The sequence below is a fragment of the Recurvomyces mirabilis genome (assembly GCF_035927965.1).
Source record: "Recurvomyces mirabilis strain CCFEE 5264 chromosome Unknown scaffold_25, whole genome shotgun sequence".
NCBI lineage: Eukaryota > Fungi > Ascomycota > Dothideomycetes > Mycosphaerellales > Teratosphaeriaceae > Recurvomyces > Recurvomyces mirabilis.
Window position 1 is genome coordinate 437,026 of NW_027041959.1, and position 24,039 is coordinate 461,064.

At 53.4% G+C, this 24,039-nt stretch overlaps 8 protein-coding genes across 8 annotated transcripts; 4 read left to right on the forward strand and 4 right to left on the reverse strand.

Moving 5' to 3' along the window:
• Nucleotides 1-1,135: 1,135 nt before the first annotated feature.
• Nucleotides 1,136-5,903, reverse strand: JHD1 (JmjC domain-containing histone demethylation protein 1; the record flags this gene model as incomplete). Its single annotated transcript, XM_064841171.1, has 3 exons — nt 1,136-2,044; nt 2,095-2,960; nt 3,014-5,903. 3 exons carry the CDS (start codon nt 5,901-5,903, stop codon nt 1,136-1,138), a joined length of 4,665 nt encoding a protein of 1,554 aa, XP_064691431.1.
• Nucleotides 5,904-6,789: 886 nt separating this feature from the next.
• vid27 (Vacuolar import and degradation protein 27) lies at nt 6,790-9,246 on the reverse strand (the record flags this gene model as incomplete). The annotated part of the gene is made up of 1 exon (XM_064841172.1): nt 6,790-9,246. The coding sequence occupies one exon, from the start codon at nt 9,244-9,246 to the stop codon at nt 6,790-6,792; it is 2,457 nt and encodes an 818-aa protein (XP_064691432.1).
• Nucleotides 9,247-10,069: 823 nt separating this feature from the next.
• LTS14_008485 (uncharacterized protein) lies at nt 10,070-11,233 on the forward strand (the record flags this gene model as incomplete). Its single annotated transcript, XM_064841173.1, has 1 exon — nt 10,070-11,233. One exon carries the CDS (start codon nt 10,070-10,072, stop codon nt 11,231-11,233), a length of 1,164 nt encoding a protein of 387 aa, XP_064691433.1.
• A 2,854-nt stretch (nt 11,234-14,087) lies between these two features.
• On the forward strand, nt 14,088-16,193 carry USV1 (Up in starvation; the record flags this gene model as incomplete). The annotated part of the gene is made up of 2 exons (XM_064841174.1): nt 14,088-15,965; nt 16,020-16,193. The coding sequence occupies 2 exons, from the start codon at nt 14,088-14,090 to the stop codon at nt 16,191-16,193; spliced, it is 2,052 nt and encodes a 683-aa protein (XP_064691434.1).
• Nucleotides 16,194-16,727: 534 nt separating this feature from the next.
• LTS14_008487 (uncharacterized protein) lies at nt 16,728-17,564 on the reverse strand (the record flags this gene model as incomplete). Its single annotated transcript, XM_064841175.1, has 1 exon — nt 16,728-17,564. One exon carries the CDS (start codon nt 17,562-17,564, stop codon nt 16,728-16,730), a length of 837 nt encoding a protein of 278 aa, XP_064691435.1.
• A 1,273-nt stretch (nt 17,565-18,837) lies between these two features.
• LTS14_008488 (uncharacterized protein) lies at nt 18,838-19,978 on the forward strand (the record flags this gene model as incomplete). The annotated part of the gene is made up of 2 exons (XM_064841176.1): nt 18,838-19,589; nt 19,708-19,978. The coding sequence occupies 2 exons, from the start codon at nt 18,838-18,840 to the stop codon at nt 19,976-19,978; spliced, it is 1,023 nt and encodes a 340-aa protein (XP_064691436.1).
• Nucleotides 19,979-20,328: 350 nt separating this feature from the next.
• LTS14_008489 (uncharacterized protein) lies at nt 20,329-21,311 on the reverse strand (the record flags this gene model as incomplete). Its single annotated transcript, XM_064841177.1, has 2 exons — nt 20,329-20,469; nt 20,526-21,311. 2 exons carry the CDS (start codon nt 21,309-21,311, stop codon nt 20,329-20,331), a joined length of 927 nt encoding a protein of 308 aa, XP_064691437.1.
• Nucleotides 21,312-23,020: 1,709 nt separating this feature from the next.
• THI4 (thiamine metabolism- protein) lies at nt 23,021-24,030 on the forward strand (the record flags this gene model as incomplete). Its single annotated transcript, XM_064841178.1, has 3 exons — nt 23,021-23,696; nt 23,748-23,790; nt 23,852-24,030. Coding segments are annotated over 3 exons (898 nt in total), but the record flags the coding sequence as incomplete, so codon positions are not given.
• Between the last annotated feature and the right edge of the window lie 9 nt (nt 24,031-24,039).

Genomic DNA, 24,039 nt, shown 5'->3' on the forward strand with positions numbered 1-24,039 from the left:
CAATACGATGATATGCGACCGATCGTCACTTCAGTTCCAGCCTTTCGTCTTCTTTCGTGTTCCAGCCGGATATCCTACACCCTCCCTCGTTTGCCCAGTAGGATCCAGAGAAGCTCAAGGCAACAACGACACCAGCTACAGATTGTGATGCGTAATCGACTACCTCCAGCACCACCAACATGGAAGCACCCGCGGGCGAGAGGCCTCCGGAACTGAGCACTGAACCACCAGCAGACGGCAACGGGCCGCGCAACTGTCGCCTCCCGGGTAGAGTCTATTGGCGCGGAGCCGTGTCGCAGACTCTCGTCGTAAACGAGATGGGATGGTGGAGATTCCTTTATTGGCACCAGAACTCTCCTCCAGCTATGTCATATGTCATCAGCAGTAGAAAGTAGGTGGAGCACGCCGAATAGATGGGGTTACGCACAGCAGCAAGGCGATCCCAGATGGAAAACGCACGAACTGCTCGAGCTGTCCCGGGACCGTTTCTGCCGGGACCTGCAAGCAAGAGATCCCAAATCGACAAGTGGTCTAGGCTCACCTGTGTCTATAACGCCAACGCACTGACCACGACGAAACTCGCTACCAACACTCGGTTTGCTGACGATATTGGACACTATACATAGACGCCTACTTTACTGTACTCATAATAAATGCAGCATTGTCTATCATGATTTATTGAACACCCAATCCGAGAACATGATAGCAATCGCCGGCCATCTGCGAGATCGAGGATCATGATCGAAGCTCCAGGTACGTACTCCAACGACAAGCTCAATCGACACAGAACGCAGCTTTTCTTTGTCCCGTCTCTGCAACAGGTTCTACTGCGGGCACACATCTCCACATCGTGGAGAAGCTCTTACCGGTCACCAACGACTACACTCGGTCATACTAGCGAGGAGGATTCATTGGGATGCTGGCTAAAGTCGTGGAAATGCCTGTTGATCATGAATTGTTGAAGAGTAGTGATGTCTTTATCCTGAGCTATTCTGTACACACACACGACCAGCAGGTCTGCGGACCCTCGTTTTACTCACACCGCACCGAAGCAATACCGTACACACACCTCCACCATTTCTTATACAACTGCCAACCACCGACCAGGGATCACGCTATTGTTGTATCTCCTGCTTCAGCCTAGCATCGCCTCAACACCACGCATAGGGCTGTCACTGATCACGCGATATGGCCGTTTCACCCCGTCCAGCTGCTCGTGAGGAGTTGAAGCCTGATGATGCTCTCCATCAGCCATACCATTGACCTCGATAGTCGGAATCGCATTCAACTTCGGTGCCTGATTTCCAAAGGACCGTCCGCTAGTGGCAAACGCCTCCATCAGCCGCTCATCAACCGATCGCTCCCGATTATCCATTGTCGGCATTCCGTTCTGTTGTAGGATCTCGCTGCTTGGCATGGAGATGGCACTATCCACGCTCTCGTCCGGCTTTGGTCCTACGCCGTTCGGCACATAGGCTCCTCCATTGCCGCGGTAGTAGTCTGTACCTCGAGGTCCTTGCAGTCGCTGGAACGGAAGAGCGTTCAGCTGGCGATCGATATAGTCTTCGTCGGCTTGGCCGTTCATGTCCAGGACTTCGCTTGCGATCTGCTCTAGTGATGGGTACTCGTATGCGCCGTTGCTTTGCTGCTCGGAGGCTATTGGGTAAGGATAGTTGTGGTTTGCGTACTGGTTCTGGTCGCCCGGGTCCGGGTATGCTGAAAAGAGGTTCGGGTCAAGCTCCGGTGCTGCGGGCTCGTCGTCTGGTGGATGATGCACGATTTGTGGTGGCGTCTGCGTGCTTCGCTGCCTTGCGGGACTCGTCTTGGCAGGTGCGCGTGCTGGCGTTAGTACACCAGCAGTGCCTCCTTGCGCTGGTGGTGGTGGCTGCGGCGGCTGACTTTCTTCATCCTGCTTCAACTTCTTGACTGATGCGGGACTGCCACCATCCTCAGAAGACCTCTTCTTCACGTTGCCTCGTGGTACTGGTGTCTCAGCTGCTTTGACAGGATCAACCTTGCCGCTCTCGTCGTGTACACATCTTCGCTATAAGCTAGTCAGTGCCCGCAACAATCTTGTGAAAGAAGCAAGCGCACCTTGGACTTTCGACATTCGAAGCAAGCTTTTGTTCTACCACGCTTCTGAGCTTCACCGAACATCGGAGAGCCGTTCATCAACATGGGTATGTGGGCTTGAATATAGGCATTAGTGCCTGGCGTGGGTTGGCCGTGCCCGAAGCCATTCACACCGTTCCCAGAGTATCCAGTCATTTGTTCATCGTATTGTCCATCGATCTGATACTGTCCGTTTGTGGCGCCAGACAACGTAATGCTATCGTGCATGTCGTGCGTGCCATTAGATGTGAAAGGACCCATATTACCCATTCCAGGAAATTGACCCATCAGTTCCGGCGTCGCAGTCATAACAGAGTCCTTGTGTTTGCATTTAATGCGCCGTTTCCGACAAGTATCGCAAGCGACACGTTTCGGGCCTAGAACGCTGGTCTTCGGCGTACTGAAATGCTGACCCGCCATCGGCGACATCATCAACAATGAAGGCGGCGCTGCCGAGGGTGTATACTGCACAGGCTGATGTGATGAATACTGATGATCTGATGATGAATCGGGTGTGCCTTCGTGCAGTGGCGCAGGAGACTGGCTGGTGGTCGCCCCATCATAGATCTCATGTGTGGCGACGGCAGCCACTGCAGTCGTGGGAGCGGCATCACTATGCTTCGACATCATACGCGCACTTTGTCGGTCGGGTGCAATTCTCCATGCGGCGATGGCTTCTTTGCGCTCCAGGTCCTTGAGGGCGCGCGCCGATAACTTTTTTGGTCGAACTTCGTCTTTCATGAAGGAGAAGTCAGGGTGCGCTATCCAGGCGGGAGGGTCCGCGTTCCCGCATTTCCACGATACCCATAGCGCGAAGTTCTTGGCGATCTCGAGTGGCTCACCATAACCTGCGAAAGTGTTAGTAGAGCGAAGTCATGATACCCAATGTAATAGTACTCACCCTTCGGAATGCTGGCATTGATGCGCTTCTTTTGATCCTCGGAGACGCCATCGACACGTCCAAGGACAGACATCACAGTCCGCCAGATGTAATTCATCAGCTCAGGCAGTCCCTCGAGTTCAGCTTGCGAATAATATCGAGCATTGCGCGCACCCACACGATCATCGTTGGCAGACAAATTACCATCAAAGTCCTGCCAGATCGGGATTCGTCTCTCGAACCTCCTCCCGGCATTGAGTTGCTCACTCACTTCGGGAGGCAATGGATCCTCTGCCAGATATTGAAGTGCGGTGTACCACATGATGCGCTGGAAGAACGGATACCTAAACTTCATCGGCGTATGGTTGGCTTTCTCAATCTCAACCAGCTTAAACTGGTTCTTGAAGGACATCCTTGTGAGAAAATTCCCACCAATCACCAGACTCGTCTCTGGCGTCCAGACGGCATGGATCCAGCCGGATGGAATCAGCATAGTATCGCCCTCGCTCAGATCAACACGATAGCACTCCTTGGTAATGCTGGGTAGGAAGGTGAAGTTCTGCTGCGGACTCTCATTCCATTCCTCGTACGCCTTGAGATGTTTCGGCTTCGGCGGGATGAAAAAGAATGTCTTCTTGCCTTTCAGGATGTGATAGTAGACACTGCTTCCACCAAAGTCGACATGGAAGTCCGTATAGCTATCCGCGACAGACATCAAGCAGTAGTATTGTACCTTCGGCCACTTGCCTTTGTCGCGCTCCTCCCGTGGCCAGACGGAGTCCTGTAGATCGATGTCACGCACTATCTGTGGTCGCCGTAAGAGCCGCCCTAGTCTTGTGTGAGACACTTCCAGACTAATCACGTTCCGAATCGGCTTATCATCACCCTCTTGCTCATAGTAGTCTGCCCATCGATTCAAGTTCCATTTCTGGCCAGAGTTCTGCGTCTTCACATCTATCACATCCAACGGCGTGTCTCCTCCAACCATGTTGCAAACCTGGCGTACAGTGAGTCCTTCAGGCATCACCATTCCAAGCTTATCCTGTCCCACGTCCTCTACGGTGTCGTACTCGAAGTCGTCCGGAAACATGCCATCGTGTATTGCGTCCTCCTTTTGACTAGGCTGGTGTCCTGTACTGAAGCCTTCCTGCTGCTGAGCCTTCTCTTTCCATGGTCTCGGATTCCACGCCGCAGGTATACATATCGGCTCCACGAATATGCCACTCTTCTCAAAGAACTCTCTCGTTACCATCTCCGGCTTCAGTCGCGGAAACATCTCCGGGTCGAACTGAAACGTCCCGTCCTTGATAGGCTGGATGTAGTGATGCTCATTGCTCTCCTCGCTAGTCTTGAGCACACCACGTTGCAGTTCAGCATAATCGACCGAAGCATGGGCACGAGCACTCTTCCGCACAAACGTCGTCTTTCCATGCTTCGGCTCGCAGGCAGTGCAGAAGTACTTGTCCACATCCTTGACCTCCAGAGCCTTCTTAAAGCCAGCGCAGTCGATGTGGAACCACTTCTTACAGCCATTGCATGAGATCCACTCGTCCATTTCGCTATTGGCCAATGCACTTTCGCGAGATGTTAGGCAGCCTTGGCAGATGGTCTCTGGTGCGATCTTTGCTTGTCTTTTTGTCGGCTTCGTCGGCGACGGGTCTCGGACAAGCATATCGTTGTCTCGTGGCACGGACGTTGAGCGTGCGCAAGCTGTAGCCGTCCCGTGAGCATCAACAGTCATATCACTAGCACTCTTTCGTCGAGGCACCTTGGCGAGAGTAACATCATGATCAATTGCAGCAGGCCCAGGAGCCTTCTTCGCCATCCTCTTGCTGTTTGGATTGTTCTTACGCGCTGCAATGGCTCTCTTGGTTGCAACCTTTTCTGCAATGGTCTTGCGACTACCAGTACCACGAGGCTTGCCTTTCGGCCATCCTCGCCGCGTCTTAGATGCGTCCGAGGCCTCGCTGGGAGCGATCTCCGGGCTCTCTGGATTCGACACCGTGTCGTCCATAGGGGTTTGCTGCTGCCGAGAAAAGGCGTAGACGGAGCCCTTCCTCTGCTCATAGGGTGCTCTATCAGTGTTAATCATTGCAGTGTCTTCGTCCTTCGTGGTCCGATGAGGTCCGTAAGGTGCAGATGTCGACTTGTACAAGGTCTGATGTTGGGTCGGAGGCGCTACCCGCTCTTGCTGAGGCAATGCGGGACTGAATGGAGGCAAGAGCGGCGCCTGCTGCACACCGTCTGCCGGCCTAGTATATCTTCCATCACGCGGGAAGCTATTAGCATGTGGTCTATGAGCAGCAGCACTAGCTGGGACCTGCGGAGGTGACATAGCACCACCATTGACGGGCCAGCCTCCTGTCCGGAAGTTCAGCAGCAAAGCAGCTTCCTCCACTCTACTGTCGTAAGCTCCTTGCTGGATTGCATGGGCTTCATAACTCGTGGCGGGTCGTGACCCATATGCGCCGACCTGCGGCGACGGGAGCAACTCTGAGCGAGAACGCTTGTGCGGTGGCTCGGATGTTCCATATGAAGCATAGTGGTTTGGCTCATAGTTCCTGTTCTGGTACTGTTGCGGGCCTGAGCTCGGTCTTGGATAAGCCACGAAGCCTGGGCTCACCGCAAGTGCCGCCTCGGCCAGGGTGTCGATGGACGGTGTCCTGTGGTGTCCATGTCTGTAGCTAGCTACCGGCGCTCTGGAGCTGGATGTTGCTGGACGGGCCGGTTCTGCGCGGACCCTGTAGTCGACATGTGTGAGGGCAGGGTAGTTGAAGTTGGGCTCGACTGGTCGCGGTCTCGGTTGTGGTGACAAAGGCTCGACATACGCGCGGGGTGGCGGAGGTGTGCGCTGTCTGTGTTGCGGGTGGGCTGTCGGCCTGCGAAAGCTCGTATTCCAAGAGAAGGACATGGTGAGGTGGGCGGTTGCGGCGAGCACACGGAAGAGCGAGCCAGCTGCCCGCACTACCACGTCGTGTATGCCTCGACAATTGCTCTTTCCCTTTCGGTTGTGCGTTTCAAGCACACGCGTATCGTTCCAGAGTCTACCGAGCCTCTTTGTAGTGTCGTGCCTCGAGCACTTGAATCGCAAGTCGCGGTGAGTGCCTTGGTGGGTCTCGCACTGTATAGCGGGGGAATTGGCGAAGTGGGCTGGAATGAGGAGATGTCGCCGCCTTTCCCTGGTCACCAAAGTACAATTGACCCCAAGACCTGGAAGTGGTCGTGAATGCGACTCTTGTTCACCAAAAAGCCTGCGTATCTGTAACGTCTGAGTGTGTGAGTGCCAGTCCCCCCCAAAGCATGCCCGCTGCCATTCCACGCACCTGGAGCTTGAGCCGCCTCGGCAAGATCCGAACAGCAATCGGACCCTGCATCTCCACCTCGACTCCAATGCTCCTCTATCCAGCCACCAAACACCATTTCCATCTCGTTCAACAACCCCAGCCCCAAATGACACCCTCTGATCATCCGAACACCTATGAACATGCACACTTGCAAATCTGGCGAGAGCAACGATGCGCAACGAAATTGCTCTTAACTCAAGGCTGAGGCAAAGAACGCACAACCTTTTGTATATTCACATTGTGCTTGTGATGATCATCAGGCATTTCTGTCTCGCATTTATTGCTACATAAAACAGCGCGCTATGGATATCTCATGCTCAGCCGTAAAGAGTAATTCATACCCTGCTTCATACCTTCATCCTCTCATACCATCCCACTTTCCAGACCATGAACCTGTGATCATCTCCATCGACGCCTCTATCAGGCATTGCCACAACCCCCTAGACCTCGTATCTAGTAAGGCGAATTCACAATCGCATTCCTCCCCAAATAACTTCCTCGCCCAGCACCCCTCCGTGGCGTAACAGGCGGCCCCATAATACTCTCCCTCGTCGGCCTCTGCAGCGCCCGGCGCGCCACCATATCGACCTCGTTCGGCAATGCCACCACAATATTCTTATCGCTCCCATATCTGAAATTATCTGCCTTCACCTCCTCACTATAGCGCTTGATACTATATGGATCTTTCCTGCCCGCAAGCACTTTCTTCATGGACCAGGTGACGATGAAGGGACCGGTGGCGGAGATGATGGTGGTTTCGTCTTTGCCTTCGCCTATGTTGAAGCGTGCTGGGGTGAAGGAGAGGGCTTGTTTGGTTTCGTGCTGGAATTGGGCGACGTGCGAGGGTGTGAGGGCTAGACGACGGGGCTGCGGTTTACTGTCCTTGGCAAAAGACTTCTCGAAGCCGAGTTTGCCTTCGTTCTTGCCTTCTTTTTGCAGACTATCGATGAGGAGGAGGTAGGTGCGTGTAGTAGCCAGGACCCATCGGCCATCGGCACTAGTGTCGAGACCAATGATGGGATCACCCAGGGCAGGCAGAGCGGTCTTGGCGTTGATCCCGAGCCGGTCGAACATGCGGATGTCGCCCTTATTTGAGGCGACGGCAATGTAGCCTTGCTCTGTAGTCGCGGCGGCGGAGAAGTCGTTCTTGCTGGTGTATTGCTTGAGTTCAGAATCGACCAACTTGTTACCAGCCAGTCGAGGATCGATACGGTAGAGTGCGTTCTTGGACAGACCCAGGAAAGTTTGCTCGTCTGTTGTTTGAGCAAACTTGTTCTCGGGTGCGAAGATGTTGACCGGGATGTCATCGTGCACCTTCCATTCGTCTACCACCTTACCATATTCGAGATCCATGCGGTATAGGCTATTCGGGTCACCCTCACGTTGCAGCACCATATCCTTGTCTGCTGCACGCAACATGATCTTACTCGGCGCAAAAGCCTTGCCACCTGGCGTCGCGACTTTGTTGATGGATGTACTGAACTGGAGTTGGTTGTCTAGAGTGTGCTTGAAGACACCAATCTTGTCACCACGCACGACAAATGATCGATCAACCTTCGCGCCCACCGCAAGCTGGCTATTCACGTTGCCATCTGCATCACGCCCGAGATCGACCTCATCTTCGTCCTCGTCCTCATCATAGTCTTCTTCTCTCTGACCTTGGTGCGCATCCTCGAAGTCATCCTCCTCTTCGTCCTCCTCCGCTGCCTCAAGTTCGCGCTGATCATCAGCATCATCTTCCAGGACCAGATCATTGAAAGCATCCAGGACATAGTCTTTGTCCGACTCTTTTACCGCCTTCTGCCATTTTGTCTGATTCAGATGCTCCCACAGCGCTTGCATCAGACCTTCTTGGAACTTCTCCTCGGTCTCACGATCCTTGAACTTCAGCAGCCACGAGTACGCTGAACCATCTTCTGTGTAGTGATTAAAGATGAAGGACAGGTATTCGAAGTTGAAGACAGGGTTGATGTCCGGCACAACTTCCTGGCCCAGCCATTGCTGCTTATTACCAGTAATCTGTAGCCAGTATTTCCAGTTGCCCACCTCAGTCACAATCGCTTGCACATCAGAATCTTGCAGCACAAACGTGCCTGACTGGAAATCGAAGAGATGGAGCTCGGCATCCTCATTGGCCAGTAACTCAATTGTGTTTGGTGCCTTTCGTGACAAAGGGGCCTTGGTACGAGTAGGCTCAATCTGATTTGGTGGAGCCTTGGAGGGCGTGGCGGTGCTCTTAGACTCGCGCGCCATCTCGTAATCGCTTGGCTCACGGAGGTCGTTCAGCGAGCGATTGAGTGTGGTCGGTGATGGTGATATACCTGGCGAACGTCCAATCGGGCTGGACAAGGGGCTGGCCTCAGGTATCGCTGGCTCGTCGTCAAATGCGAACTCGCGCAGATTGCGTTCTGTCGCGTGCTGGTGGGGTCGTCGATACTTCCTCTCGTACTGACACTGAGCTGCGATGAGCTCGAATGTGGTCCCAGTCTCAGGTCTCACGCTGTCGTCGCAGACAAACTCAAATAGATCGCCTTCGTCGCCGGAGAGATCGCGCCAAGCAACCACAACCTCGCCGTTGTCCTTGAGCTCGATTCGTAGGTGCAGCTCTTCGTCAAGCAAGAAAGTCTTCTCGTCTCTGTCACCCAAGCCGTTCGCCGCACCGTCCTCTCCTCCTTCCTCTTCCAGAAGCTCGGCCTCGCCTTCCTCGTACGCCCGCTGGATCACGAGCTGGTATTGAAATTCCTGTCCTGTACGGCGAATATATGCTGCGGCGTCCTTGAATAGAAGCTCACTGCAGCCTTTGATCGAAAGTGGGCGGACAAGAAATAGTTGGCCAGACGTGAGCTCGACGATGGTCTCCTTGTTGCTGTTGCCAAAGAGATAGTTGGAGATGCTCTTGAACGCGTACATGCTCGGTTCACCGTTGCACTTGTCGCTGCGGCAACATCATGAGCGTTGGTTGGTAGATGTGTCTTTTCAGAAGAAGCTTTAACAACTGTTTACTGCCTTGTCTGTGATCGGCGTTTGCAACCCCACCATCTCGTCACCAGGCGGGATAAGGTTCAGGCAGTAACACGTGACAGGCTCCGGCTAGCGTGGCATTCACGTGAACCGGCGTCTATCTTTCACTCCTATTCATGACTTCACCGGCCTCATAGAGCTCGCACGCCGCCTCGCAATGGCAAGCTTATTGCTCTACCCCTGCTTGGGCTCCTACTGGCTACTTTCTCGGTCTTGCTATGGACATCACACGGCATTATCTCCCAAACCGGATGAAGAAGCCAATCAATCCTGCAGCTTGCTGGCAAGGTATGCTGTGGCGGCCAACCCTGCCCTTTGACAGTACCACGCCACCGCATGTTCTTCCCACCTATGCTCATAGTAGGTCGAGGCTCTCAGAGTCTTCACAAAGGTCACTATGTCGTTCTATGAGACGTAGTGGCCATCTTTGGTAGTCACAGTATGTCACGTGGTCCTGTCAACCCTAAATCCGAAATGCTTCATTGGGGCTGACATCCGTTGTAATCGTGGGGACATGCATCCGATATCACTACCAAGAAGAGGCCCGCATTTGTGACTAGGATACAAGTGCCTGTATCTATATATGCCATCGGCTGAAGAAGTATAAGAGGTCTCGCCGTACACTCGGACACTTCTGCAAGACCAGCGTTCACATCCTTGGTATTTCGTCTCGTCGTCCCATCCCCAAGAAAGTCTCCCGACGTAACTAATCATGGCAGCCGTCAAGCTTAGAAATAAACCGTCCGTGGGCTGGCTACCGTTGATCCTTTTCAGCACGTCAAACCTCACCACGACAGCACAACTCGTCGACCTCCCGCAAGAAGTGGTGATCAATTCCGGACGTCCTACATTCTACACTCCCGGAAGTCCGTTGTCGGGCAAGATAGCGCTCGAAGAGCACGTCGGAAATACCCTCTTCAGCGGCGTCTACACTCCTCCCCCAGTCAACTTCACCAACGAACCAGCCTTTGATCTGGCCATATACGATGCAGATGTCTCCTCTCGACTCAACGACATCGATACTCGCGTCGCCGCTATGAACGCCGCCAACATCAGCATGAGCGTGGTAATTTTTGGCGCGCCAGGTATTCATGGCATCTTCAACACCACCTTCGCCACCATAGCAGCGACATATGTAAACGATGAAGCAGCCCAGACCTACAACCATGGATCCCACTCATCTCGCTTCGATTTCTGGTGTAGTAACGCGCTTCAAGACCCTATATCCGCAGCTGCCGAGCTCGAGCGCTGTGTCAAGCACCCAGGTGGCGTTGACTCTTTTGTTGGCGGTTACACCAACAACGGGTCAGAGAACAGTATCATCTCCCTCGACGATCCGGTCAACGACGTCTTCCTGGCCAAAGTAGCGGAGTTAGACGTCCCGATACACCTCCACCTGCGCGAAGCAGCACCTAACCAGCACCGTGTTTATCAAGACTATTCCATTATGGCAGGCTCACCCTGGGGTTTCGCCGCGGAAATCGGAGCTCACGCTTTACGTATAATGATGAGTGGCGTGCTCGATACCTATCCCAACCTGAAGATAATTCTAGGCCACTGTGGCGAGGGCCTGCCTTTCTTCATGCCTCGGATCGAATCACGCTTGCGCCATGCGATCCATTCCTATCCCGCGAAGCAGAATCTGACATACTACTGGAACCGTAACTTCTACGTTACGACTTCCGGAATCCAGAGTAAAGCCGTGTTGGATTTGACGTTGGCGAGCTTGGGTGAGGATAGGGTGATGTTAAGTGTGGATTATCCTTTTGAAGATGATGTTGAGTTGGGGACTTGGTTTGATCGAATTGAGATGTCGGTAGGGGCGAAGGAGAAGATTGCTAGTGAAAATGCCAGGAATATTTTGAAGCTTCGTTGAGTCGAGGAGGGTAATAGTAGTAGGAAGTGAGCTCGAGGTGAGTAGGAAGACCTGGCCAAGGTCAGCCGATCCTTCCTACAACCGTGCTGTTCAAGGTTCATGGAGATTCTAATCAAGAATGCAGCTCGCGGTCAAGTCACAGAAGGAGCCAGCTTGACCTTACCGTACGCTCGACGGCATCGTTTGCTCCATCCTCTACCATCGCTTGCCCTGGGAGTAGGCTATCGAAAGTGAGCCATCCCTGACGTCCCGCTCCAGTATAATGAACCCGTGAGCGGCAACGATGACCGTCGACAAGCCATTTCCACGCGCTCTCACCATGTCTGGGTAAATCGTGTCGCACAGTGTTCTCCATTGCCCATCTCCAGCATTCCCAGGAACGTTGATGATAATTGACACTTTCTTCACCGTCTCCAGAACGAGAGGCATCCACCCTTCACACTTATAAAATCGACAGGATCTCTAGACCAGCTTGGCAGTCAGGGATACTCACCATCTGGTCCGCTCGCGGCATTCCCTCTCGACGGTGTTCTATTCAGTACCACCGTAGCAGAGATGTCCGGCATGACACTCACGTGGGATGATGACTGGCAAGATCCGACCAAGGACAGTCGACCGTGCATACTGCCGTGCTGTTCACGATCCTGGAGCGCATATCGAATGACTGTGACTGTGATGAGACCAGTGTACATCGTACTTCCTTTTGCAACGCCATGCTCGATGCTCTTGAGAGAAGATGAGAACGACGTTGTACGTGCCTTCCACAAATGGTCAAGTGGCAGGGATGCACATACTGGGGTTCCCATTGTGCAGAATCGACACGGCATGACCTTGTCAGACTGGAAAGTACCACACGTCTATCATATGGTGCTGATTGACTGCCTGTACCGGACGTATAACATCACCAAGGAGACGGTGAGCTGACCACGGACGAGATGCTTTCCGAGGACACCCACCACGAAAGTCGGTGAAGTAGATAAGTCGTAGTCGAAAATCCAGACCATTCCTTCCAGAACTCTATCTATCCTTCTATGCCAACAGTGCACACCTCCAACTCCGAGACATACTGGTGCATGTGCCTGAGATGTTGGACGATGGGCCCCACGGGAAAGGACGAAAATGTACGAAGTCAGATGTACCTTGCATAGAGCTATAGCCGACTTTCTCGCTAACGCACAGCATGCTCTAGCGCTGCTGCAGGTAATGTGCGAGGGTCCCCACCCTGCAGCCTATTGTGCTGGTGATCGGCCGAGGGAGGCAAGGAGGAAAAAGGAAGTGCTGGCTTATGAGTTTATGTCGTCTTATTGTCTTTCGAGATGTCGTGTGAGCTTCTGAGCGGCCGTAGGAATATGCGTCCTCAAGAGACCATCCCACTTCATTCGGAGCTCAAATTGAGGACAGCGCATCGTACTCGGGCGACGACATTACCTTTGGTTGCGTCGTAGCTTCAAGGTGAAAGAATCCAAGTATTGCATGTGATAGCCGCTCGTCGCGCTTCGGGGCCAAGAAGCAGGATTTTCGTCAACACACAACTCTCGTACAGACATAGGCGGCAAAGCAAGGCTGGCGTGATCGCAACATCATTCGAGAGGTCGAGTGTCGGGTACCTGAGAAGCTGAGCATCTGATTCGGTGGGTAGTGTTTCGAGCTACCTTTGGCTAGGTGGATGCAGTACCAAAGATCTCCACATCTCTTCATGCGGGCCAAGCATGAGCGGCACGAGTGACTTGGAGTTTCCGCTGTTGCTTTCCTGAGGACCACTCGTTTGGGACATCTTATCGTGGAGGGTGTTTGCTGTGCTAATGTTCGGAGCTCTACAGGACAGATGTTGGAGATGCATGTGTGGCATCTGCAACGAGATATGATGCTACGGGATGAGATGGAGGAGAGACGAAAGAAACACGACTTGCGACGCAGACAAATTATATAGCGAATCACATGGTTAAAGTCTCAATCAATACCAAACACCTCACTAGCCAAAACACTTTCTGTATCGGATCTGATCGCACAATCCTCCGCCGAGCCGTTCTTCCTCTCCCACAGGCCAAGACACCCACAACCACATCCTCGACAAGTCCCAGCAAGTGGTTGCGATTTACCTTCATTCTGCTGTTCCGTCCCTGTCGTGTCTCGCCCGCACTCGAATCTACACATACAGCCAAGCCCTTGTATATCTGCTCGCCAAACTGCCGATCTCGTACGTACCTTGCTCACAACCTACTCCAGCCGCTAGCCACGCTCTAGTCCCTAGTTGACGCCAAAACTCGCTCGGTGGTGCCTGTCGTTGTCATTTCCAACGTCAGCAGATCGCCGCTTGGCTGCTGCGACTCTGCCGCTAAGCCCAGTGGCCCCTCTTCATTCCGTGCGGCGTGCCTTATCATCGCTAGTCATCTGCACCCGAGCCTCGTCATCATCCATCCCAGCCCTCTACGCACTACCTACCGACCTACCCTCTTCTCTTGTTGGCACCGAGCGTGCATGTGAGGTCTACTACGAGACGGGACGAGACGACAGTATTGTTCATACGGCTGGTCTTCGATTCGAGTCGCTCCTTGACGAATACGTTCATTGGACGTCGGTTTATCCTCGAGTCCTGTATGCGCGCGGCTGATACCGGTTCTCAGCCTTGCGCACTCGAGCATAGAGGCCGTGTCCGATGAAACGGTTGACTCGGATCACATACACCGTCGCCACCGAACGATAAGATTTTCCAACGACACGAGGCGGGCTAGAAGTACGATCGTCTGTCTCAACCATTCCGTCTGGACTTTGCGCAGCCCGCTCAGCTTGGTGAGAGTCGCACAAAGCCGGCGGCAAGCCGCCTGGAAGGCGCATATTGATGAACGAGCCTGATATGGCGCCCTTTGCCACCATTACCACAACACTCAACGCACCCGAGGATGTTCGATTGAGTGACGAGTTGACGCCAACCACGCCGAAGCCTCGCCCCGTGGAGCAGACGCCGCAGCTATTCTCGCCTCAAGTGTCATCGCCGAAGACACCCACGAGACATGACTTTGGTGTTATCGTTGGTCAACAGCCACTTCCAGATGGTCCGTTGACTCCGGCAGCGCCGCAGGATGCACTGAAGGAGCCAGAGTCGTTGAAACGGGATGCATCGCATAGAACGACCAAGTCCGCCGAGGGAGAAGATGTTGAAATGGGTGAAGGAGACGAGGAAGGCGATGAGGATGACTCGGACAATGATAGCACTACGAGCGAGTCACGGCCATCAAAGAAGAAGAAAGGACAACGATTCTTCTGTACAGAGTTCCCTCCCTGTCAGCTGAGCTTTACACGAAGCGAGCATCTGGCACGACACATTCGCAAGCACACTGGAGAACGACCTTTCCAATGCCATTGCTCACGCAGGTTCTCACGACTCGATAACCTCAGACAACATGCGCAGACTGTACATGTGAACGAAGAGATCCCAGGTGACTCGCTTGCGGCAACCAGCACAAGATTTCAACGCCAGATCAGGACCGACAGAGTACGGCCCCCCAATAATCGGTCGCGAGCATCGACTAATGGTAGTCAGGGCGGCCATAGTCGAGGTCACAGTCGTAACTTGTCGGCGTCAAGTGTTGGTTCCACGACCTCTAGCATGTTCATGCCAGAGGAGACAAGGCGAAGACCACAACCTCTGGCTATGGCAAACGATCCGTCCGCAAGAGCTCGTCCTACCTTGGACACATACGGCGCGCTTGCTAGTAGTCCTGGCCAACAGTATGCTTACTACAACAAATCGCCAAGTGGTTATAGTACACCAACGTCCATGACTTTTTCCAACGGTCCAGGCAGTCCACACTTTGGTTCGCCGCCTTCCTCGATCTCACGATCGAGCTTTTATAACGGTGCACGACACGGTCCTTCCCAGCGCAGGCTGTCAGTACCGGGTGGCGCTCCACTGTATCAGAACATGAGCGGCGTGTCGTATCCTGCATACTTCAGTCCCATCCCGTCAGGAACTGCTTCGACGTTCTCGCAAAGTGGCAGCATGTTTGGAAGCCCTACGAGCTCGATCTTTTCGCATAGCAGGCGCGACTCTGAGACCGAGCTTGAGTACCGAAGAAGGACGTGGCACCCGGGAACTTACTCGAGCTACGCTCAGCGCCCAGCCACAAGCGGTCTGTCATATCACCAGACGCCTGACGATCAAGCACCTGCAGCATCGAGTCAACCTGCGGCAAGCCAAGTGACACGACTACCGGGCATCGAGAGCTTCGACCACGTACCACTCACCGCTGCTCGCCAACAGTCTAGCCCGACGATGGTTGATGTCAGACCGAGCAGTTCGCACAGAGCCTCCGACGCTGGCCTGCACCAGAATCTGACTCGACTGGATATTACGACCGCTAACGCACCAGTCGATGGTCAGTGGCAGGCCGCGCAGCAGATGCAGACGCAGCCAGGATACTTTCCACAACAGCCTCCACCTCAAGGCACTGTTGCTCCGCAATTTATCCACCACCAGCATTCGTCGTCCATGCCTGAGCCGCTAACGCCACGCCGAGCCAAGCGGCACGGCTGGTACGGCGGACCAGTGCAAGCACAACAACAAGTGGTGCACATGACCCACCGCCCGTCGCCAGAGGACTCCGGCAGCAGTGACGGCGTACCAACGCCTTCCACCTCGCAGGGCACTGAGTACCATCCCGTAATCATAGGCCCCAATGGCGTGCCTGAGCCGTACGTTCAAGGCGGCATGGTGGTGACAGACGAGCGAAAGGTACAGCATCAAGCAAGCAAGCCTGAGCCGTACAGGACTGACTCCGGCTTTCAGTCATATGCCCAACAGCCTCCTCCTCCTCAGCCACCTCATACCTACGCCTTGCAGGCTGGTCACGACCCGCGATACGTCGCCAATTACGGCCAAGCGCAAAACAACGATATGGGACGTCTTGAGGCGCTTGTCGCTGTCGCCACTAGTGAGGGAGCGGCGGTCGAGCATCGCTGATTGTCCCCGACCAACTTCAACCACAACACCATTCACACAATTTACGATTTTCACGAGCATAACGAGTTTTACGCAAGCAATGCTTTGCACTTACTTTGATTGACGCCGGGAACGACACGACTTTTACATGGGAAACACGAATGAGGCCATTGGTGTGGGATCTCCTGATTCAGACGGTTTTATGAGCACTATGATACCCCAGCGTGAGCTTCGTCACGATCTTGTTTCCCAGGCGTTCTAGCGTTTACGAATTCTGCTGGCGTAGTTCTTACAAGCTCGAGATCAATGCAGTCCTCGGCTATGCCTCTTTCTTCTCCCCTGCCTCGATGCACTACTCTCATGATCTAAAACCTAGCTCAGTTCGTGCCCTCGTTGCTGAAGCACCCTGCTGCTATATACGGCATCCCGGAGCCAATGTAATGGGCATTGGTCGCATCTCGAGTGCTGCATTTCATTCCTTTGTCTTGCGAATGGCGTACGCATTCGTCATGTGTTAAGCTTCAACACATCTCATCATTTAAATCATCACCATCGTCAGCCGTCATTGTCTTCATCGTCAATCTCCATAACATCGTCGTTTGCTGTCGTTGGTTTACGCTCGTCTTTCGATTCGCGTTCCGGGGTCATGAGCGCATCGTAAAAGACACTGCTCCCGCTGTCTACTCCAGCACTTCCTGCTCTTCCGACTCCGATGCCCAGACTCGGACTCCGTGAACTACCCGGCATCTCCTCGAACATCAGTTCATCCTCGCGTGGTCCGCGCACACGTCTTCTAAGCCTACGCTTCGAACCAAGAACGTCATGATCATCCATCGCCTCAGTATCGACGTCGGCGACCTCAGCCGCAGGAGCACCAGTTCTGTTGCCGACACTCTGGCTATGGCTTCGTTTGAAGACCTGCGAGCCCATATGTCGTCTACTCAATCTGCGTTGCCTTCGGCCCTTTTCGAACTTCGCTTCTTCGTCCGTTTCGCCGTCTTTGCACTGTAGTCTTGACATTCGCCTTGCCATGCCTTCGCTTTCGGATGCTTCTTCAGCGCCCGAGCCGGATGTGATACTGAATTCGTCATCACCATCGCCTTGACTCTCGACCTCTTCTGTCTCCTCCGGGAAGACGATATCAGCATCACGGTATGCATTGTCGGAGTCTGCTAATTCCTCGACCCGCACGTTATCCTCCGCCGCAATGACAGATGCACGCTTTGGAACCTTCTTCGCGGGACTGATTGTCTCAGTGGGATGGATGGACGATGCTGGTGAGTCTGATCGCTCCAGGCGACGTTTGCCTTTGTTCCGGAGAGGAGTGTACGGCGGTGTATGCGGTCTGCCTGAAACACTTGCTTCAGACGTGAAGCCCGAGAAAGGATCCATAGCTCTCTGCTGATGCATGTATCGCATTCGTTGTTGGACTGTTTGAGTGCGCTTTCTTGCGCTTTTGTCACCTCGCGCTCAGCGCTCGTCTTGTCCTCTTCGTTGTGTCCGGCCGCTGTCTGGCCGATGATGTCTCTTCACTATCTGGTTTTCTCTTCGAAGTCCTAGCAATATCATGTTGTACCTGTCGTTGAAGATATGGGCGGTCCAGGTCCTATGAACGCTCCAGGATGTCTATGTCCGGAACCCAAAGACCGATATGCCACGAGTGTGCAGACAGCAAAGCAAAGCAAAAGAGACGACAAGACGTGAGATAGGTAGAAAAGTGTAAGCGAGCACCTTGCTTTGGGCAGCAATCGCCAGAAAATAAATAGCACCCGATGAACTACTGGCAACTCTGGGTGGACCTTCCCTGCAGGTGTGCTGCAAGTCCGGCAGCAGGTGGACGATTGGTAGTGTTTGCACACTCGAGAGTGAGATGGAATGTGATGAGAATCGAAGCAATACTTAGTCGTTCTACAGAGACTGTGAGAGAGGTACTTGTTGTGCGACAAAGGCATCAACGCATTGCCGGAGAAGTTCGGAACTCGTGGAGGGGGAGCTGTCAAAAGTCGTCTGGCCGATGTGTAGCTGCCCGATTGAGATGGAAGCACTGTAGGGCTGAGCATGTGAGTCGTGGACGACCCGCCCAACCATAGCTCTCTCTGCAACGTTGTGTACTTTTAACTTCGTCCTGGGGACATGTTGTTCGCAGCACAAGAATACTAGGGTGACTCACAGAACGGGCACGAGGATACGGCCATCGTCATAAGTTTACGCTAGGACAATCCTTCGAGTCTGTGAACCCATGCCGCCGTCACGTTGTCCAAGATTCAGAGTTATTCTTTATGTGATGTTATGTATACGGCGGCACTTCCATCAACGTGCCTTCCGGAATCAGCTTCGCCATCGTGAAATTGCTTGGCTCGTGCTCCCACGAATTTCACGTCTTACACTTCTGCATCGACCGTCGACATGGCGACCATATCTTCCCTACATACACTCATTGTCAAGGAGCCGCCGAGCTGTATAGCCTTCTGTCCTGCGTGTCCAGAGTACTTTGTCGTCGGGACGTACTATCTCCATCCTCAAGACGTGCAGGATGGCTCACAGAGTGGAAGCACACGAGGACCACAGAAGAGGACAGGCACGTTATTGCTTTATCGCATAGATGGAGACGAGATGTATCTATGCCTTGTCTTTCCCGCTCTAACATGAGTTCACGCTTACGAGTATGTCTAGCGTCTACGTCTCAGAAAAGGAGCTACCTGCCTCTGCCGTCCTACATATCGCCTTCTCACCACATCAGAGGAACATGCTGGCGGTCGCTTCTTCAGCAGGTCATCTCTTCTTCTACGACCTTGCCCTCAAAACGAGCGAAGGTCCGCGGCTTGTTACTCGAGCTCATAAGATGATCTGCCGGCAGGACTTGTTGGTCCTCTACCTGGCTTGGCACCCTACTAAAGCCGATACAGTCGCCGTGACGTTGTCAGATGGCAGGGTATGCTTGTGCACGAGCACCGTTGCCAGCAGAAATCGTCTTTGGCTTCATCATGGAAGCGAGGTGAGTACCTTCAGGACCGCTAAGCATACGCTTGAACCATGGGTACTGGCGTTTATGGACGGAGCGAATGGTGAGCAGGGGGGCAGGGTATTGTCTGGAGGCGATGACATGGTGATGCAACTGTCCCAAGTTGTTACTAAAGACGACAAGGAGGTTGGAGAGACGTTGTGGCGGGATAGCAGAGTGCATCAGGCGGGTGTCACGGCTTTGTTGCCTTTGGGTACGGATCTGGTGCTGACGGGGAGTTACGATGATCATATTCGGCTCGTATCAACACCGACATCTGGGAGACGTGTTGCACTTGCTGAATTGGATCTCGATGGCGGTGTTTGGCGACTCCAAGTTTTGCAAGACACTGCCGATACTGATGCAGACGCCGATGCGGACGCTTCTATGACCGTGCCATCAGGTGAAATCATTAGGTACGTCGTGCTCCCCTGCTCGAGACGCGCGTGCAGCGAATGCCGTGGAGGACCGCTGCATATGTGCATATGCAGCCCCCATCACATGCACGAACATCGAGCTGACAGCATGCCACAGCAGAATCATCACCATCCTTGCAAGCTGCATGCACGCCGGAACGAGGATCGTAAGGCTGACCCGACAGCGTCCTCAAGACAATAGCACCGATGATGATCAGTGGCTGTTCGAGGTCGTGGGGAAGTTCGAAGAGCATGAGAGTATGAACTATGGCAGTGATGTACAACCTACTGCTGAGGAAAGCAGTGTTAAGACCATTGTGAGTACGAGTTTCTATGATAGGAAACTTTGCTTGTGGCGCTATGACCTGAAGGACGCAGTCTTAGGGTGATGAAACGTTGCTTAAGTGCTGTGAAGTATCAAACTTGTGGTATCTGTGGTATACTGATATGTTACGATTAGCTTTACTTATGTCCTGCTATCCTGTTCGTTTCCTCCCCAGGGGATATAATCAAGATCATCTTGATCTCGTCAAGTACAGCTTCCCCCCATGGTATATTGCTCGCACACTTCTAGATTCTCTCCTTGCATGTCGCTGCATATGCTGATATTTGTGACTATTACGTGCCGAACCTCCTTGGCTTCATGTTTCGTTCGAGCCACGTGTTGAGGTGACATTCTCTTGTTGCTCTAGTCATCTGAGAGCTGATTTTGCCATCAGTCTCTACGATCTCTTCAAAATCATTTGCGCTCTCTGGCGTCCTGTGATTGTAATGGTTCGCCTGGGCCACTAATCTTGATCTGTGGTGTAGGCGGTGGTGGCGTTCCCTCGCTATTGTTCCGTGCTCGCCTCCATTTCAGTACTGGTATCCTCTTATCACCCTGTGAGAGGACATTAGCGGACCACATTGATACCATCACCTTAATTTGTTGCTCACCTTTATTTCCGTTGGCTCCTCACTGCCCAGCACTAGTACCTGGCCGTCCTCCTCAAACTTATGCGTCCGTACCTGGATATCACCGATCCAGCCTGGCAAATTACACACCTGGAATGTATGCCTCAACACCTCCTCCCGACCTGCTCCTTCATTTGTGATATAATATGGTCCTGAGTATGCGAAGAACCTCTTCCCTGCTTCCGCCCATTGTGGCTCTTCTCCTTCGCCGCGCTTGAAGCTCTGCTGACCGGGTATCAACATTTGCGCCGACATGTACCCATCTGGGGTGTACATGATAAAGCCAGTGACCCGCGATGTCATGGGATGTGTTGGTCTTCTGATGATCGATTCTGGTGTTGGATGTGCGATATATGATTCCAGCTTCCATGTTCCTATCAGTTTCGATCGCAGAGGCTCAGGAGGCGGCGGTGTCACTATGCGCTCTAGCGATATGGGATCCTCCACCAAATCATCATAGCTCGTGCCCGTCTGCTCCTCCACAGCCGGCACTGGGAGCGCGACTTCAGGTTTCCAGCTCACATAGCCGTTTGTCCGACTACTTCGTTGTTGCTCCTCCTCGACCATCTCGCAACTCAGCACCGGTGTCTTCGCCACAGGTTTCACATTGATCTCGGCTGTTGGCATTGGTGGCGTTGACGGCCGAAGCTTGGGCGACGATACTACCACTTCCGTTGGCCTCTCTGCTCCTCGTTGCCGAGACCGTGACCGTGACCGTGGTTTGCGATGTGGTAGGACCTTGGGCACGGTCAGGTACTGTTGAGACATAGCTGGCATCACTAAGCACTGCATTTCCGATTTGCTCGAGGGTCACACCAAAGAGACGACGAGACGAAACGAGGCATAACAATGTTCGAGGGAGACTTGTTAGTAAGAATGCGAAGTGCGTGGGTGTATGGATGACGGAACAGCAGACGAAACGGTTACCAAACGTGCTTCCCTCAGCACTACTGCGGTCGGACAATCCGTACATGTTAAGGTTCTGCCTCAGCTTTGCCATATCCGATCGTCAACGACTTTCTCTAGACGGCTCTAGTGCATGGGGGAGAGCCGCGACCCGCTGCCCAGCCCGCGAGACCAGACTATCGAATGCATCTCTTATGCAGCATCGCAAGTCTGAGGCTGAGAGAAGACCTTGACATTCGTGCGGAGGATTTGCGGTCAAGCTGACATGCGCGAATCCGGCAACAAGCTCCTCGTACCGCACACTTCACGCCATGAGAGGAACAATTGGCGCTCGAACGATCACGCCTCAAAGCGCTTGACAGTGTGGAGTGGGCACAACCCGTTCTGGACGGACCAAGTGTCTGAGCTGGGTTGAGCCTTGTCCTTTTCGGGAAACACGTCAGGTCGTTTGATCGATGACCAGACGGAAACTTTACACCTCTGCTTGTGGCTTCCTGCTTATACATGAACCCAGACTTGTACGAAATCTGCTATTGGGCCATTTGGTACCAATCTTCGTACCGAGCACACTAGACATGTCATCTGCGCATGGCATTGAGTCTCGACCAACACATGTCGAACCACTCCATTGCCTCTTCGGCTGCAGTCGCACTATTGTTCCACATCACGACTCCACCTGCTCAACGGTCGTTTGAGATTGCGATATGCCGGGTCTCCATCTTTCAGCGGGTATATGTTCTATGGATCGGATCACGTCGTCGATATTTTCGACGAGCTTCGTGAAGCAGCATAGGTAGCGCATGTATCCTTGCATCGACATGCACATAACATGCATCCGGTATGGACTGGCAGCGAAGTCGGACAATGATACAGCTTCCCCTCGCTCCCCACTCGAGCTCTAGCTGTCGTGTACAGTGATGACGACGAAGGGTAAGGAAAGAAGTATTTGATTCTTTTCTGAAATCCTACCATTAACAACGTCTACTCATCCATTACTGTCAACACGACGAAACAACTCCACAAGTATCGAAGAAGATTGCCGATGTTAAACCTCCATCGAGGATGTACTGACGATGCTCTAGTACAAAATCCACGATCGGTATGGCGAAAGAACATGCCATGATGCGGCTCTCGATTCCCTTCGCGATGGGTTACTACTTCCACGATCAAGGTAACATTGGTAAACGATGATGCATGAGCCGGTGTTCGACGTTGACGGAGTGTGCCTATTCCCTCCACCCTGTGGTAGCACAAAGCACCTTACATATGCCATGCCCTCTGCGTAGCGAGCCTTCTCCGCAGTCAAACCGTGGTTGATGTATTCCTTTGCCGAAAGCATCTTCCACATGGCTCGATCTTGCGGAGAAGCTGGCAAGCCTTGGCATATGTAATCTGCTACTGTTATTCATAGGAGAGGGAGGACAACACTCCGTCCGTCGTTCTGAGAATATACGGCAGAACTTGATCAGGATAATACCTGCGAACAAAAGAATCATGCCTCGTCATGCATCCGACCTCACCATGGGCAGTAGAACTGACTTTGGCAGTGACCTGAATCGACACCATCTACGATGGCACCACACGCAATGAATGAGGAGACCATGAACGGCTCTTCGACAACTACCGTGCCTGCCACCAAAATGGCAGCGATTCCGCACACGACTACTGTGCCCATCACTGGCACTCAGACGAAGCCAGACACCATTGAAGCCATGGCCGGCAACTGGGCAGACTTCACATTCGCGTCCATCAGGGAGTCTCAAGTCTCCAGGGCCATGACCAGACGCTACTTTGCCGACCTGGACAAGTACACAGAGTCCGACATCGTTATCGTCGGCGCCGGCAGCTGTGGTCTTTCTGCCGCATATGTCCTCGGCAAGGCTCGCCCGGACCTCAAGATTGCCATTATCGAAGCTGGCGTTGCGCCTGGTGGGGGTGCGTGGCTCGGTGGCCAGCTTTTCAGCGCCATGGTCATGCGCAAGCCTGCCGATGCTTTCTTGCGTGAGGTTGGCGTGCCGTACGAGGACGACGGGCCGGAATCCAACTTCGTTGTAGTCAAGCATGCCGCCTTGTTTACGTCTACCGTGCTCTCCAAGGTCCTGCAGTATCCGAATGTCAAGCTATTCAACGCGACGGCTGTCGAGGATCTCATCACCCGCACTGATGGCGAGGGCGGCATTCGCGTAGCAGGTGTCGTCACAAACTGGACGCTTGTGACCATGCATCATGACGATCAGTCCTGCATGGGTATGGTCATATTCTTGCTGTCCAGCATTGGTTTCTCACTGACAGAAACAGATCCCAACACGATCAACGCTCCACTGCTCATCTCGACCACTGGGTGAGTACATCAATGTGTCGGTATTGAAAAGCTGTAGAAAAACAGGCGCTGACATCAATAGGCACGACGGACCCTTTGGTGCATTCAGCGCCAAGCGCATGGCAAGCATTGGCGCCATCCCTGCCCTAGGTGGCATGCGTGGTCTTGACATGAACACCGCCGAAGACCGTATCGTCAAGGGCACCCGTGAAGTCGCGCCTGGTCTCATCATCGGCGGAATGGAGTTGTCCGAGGTTGATGGCGCCAATC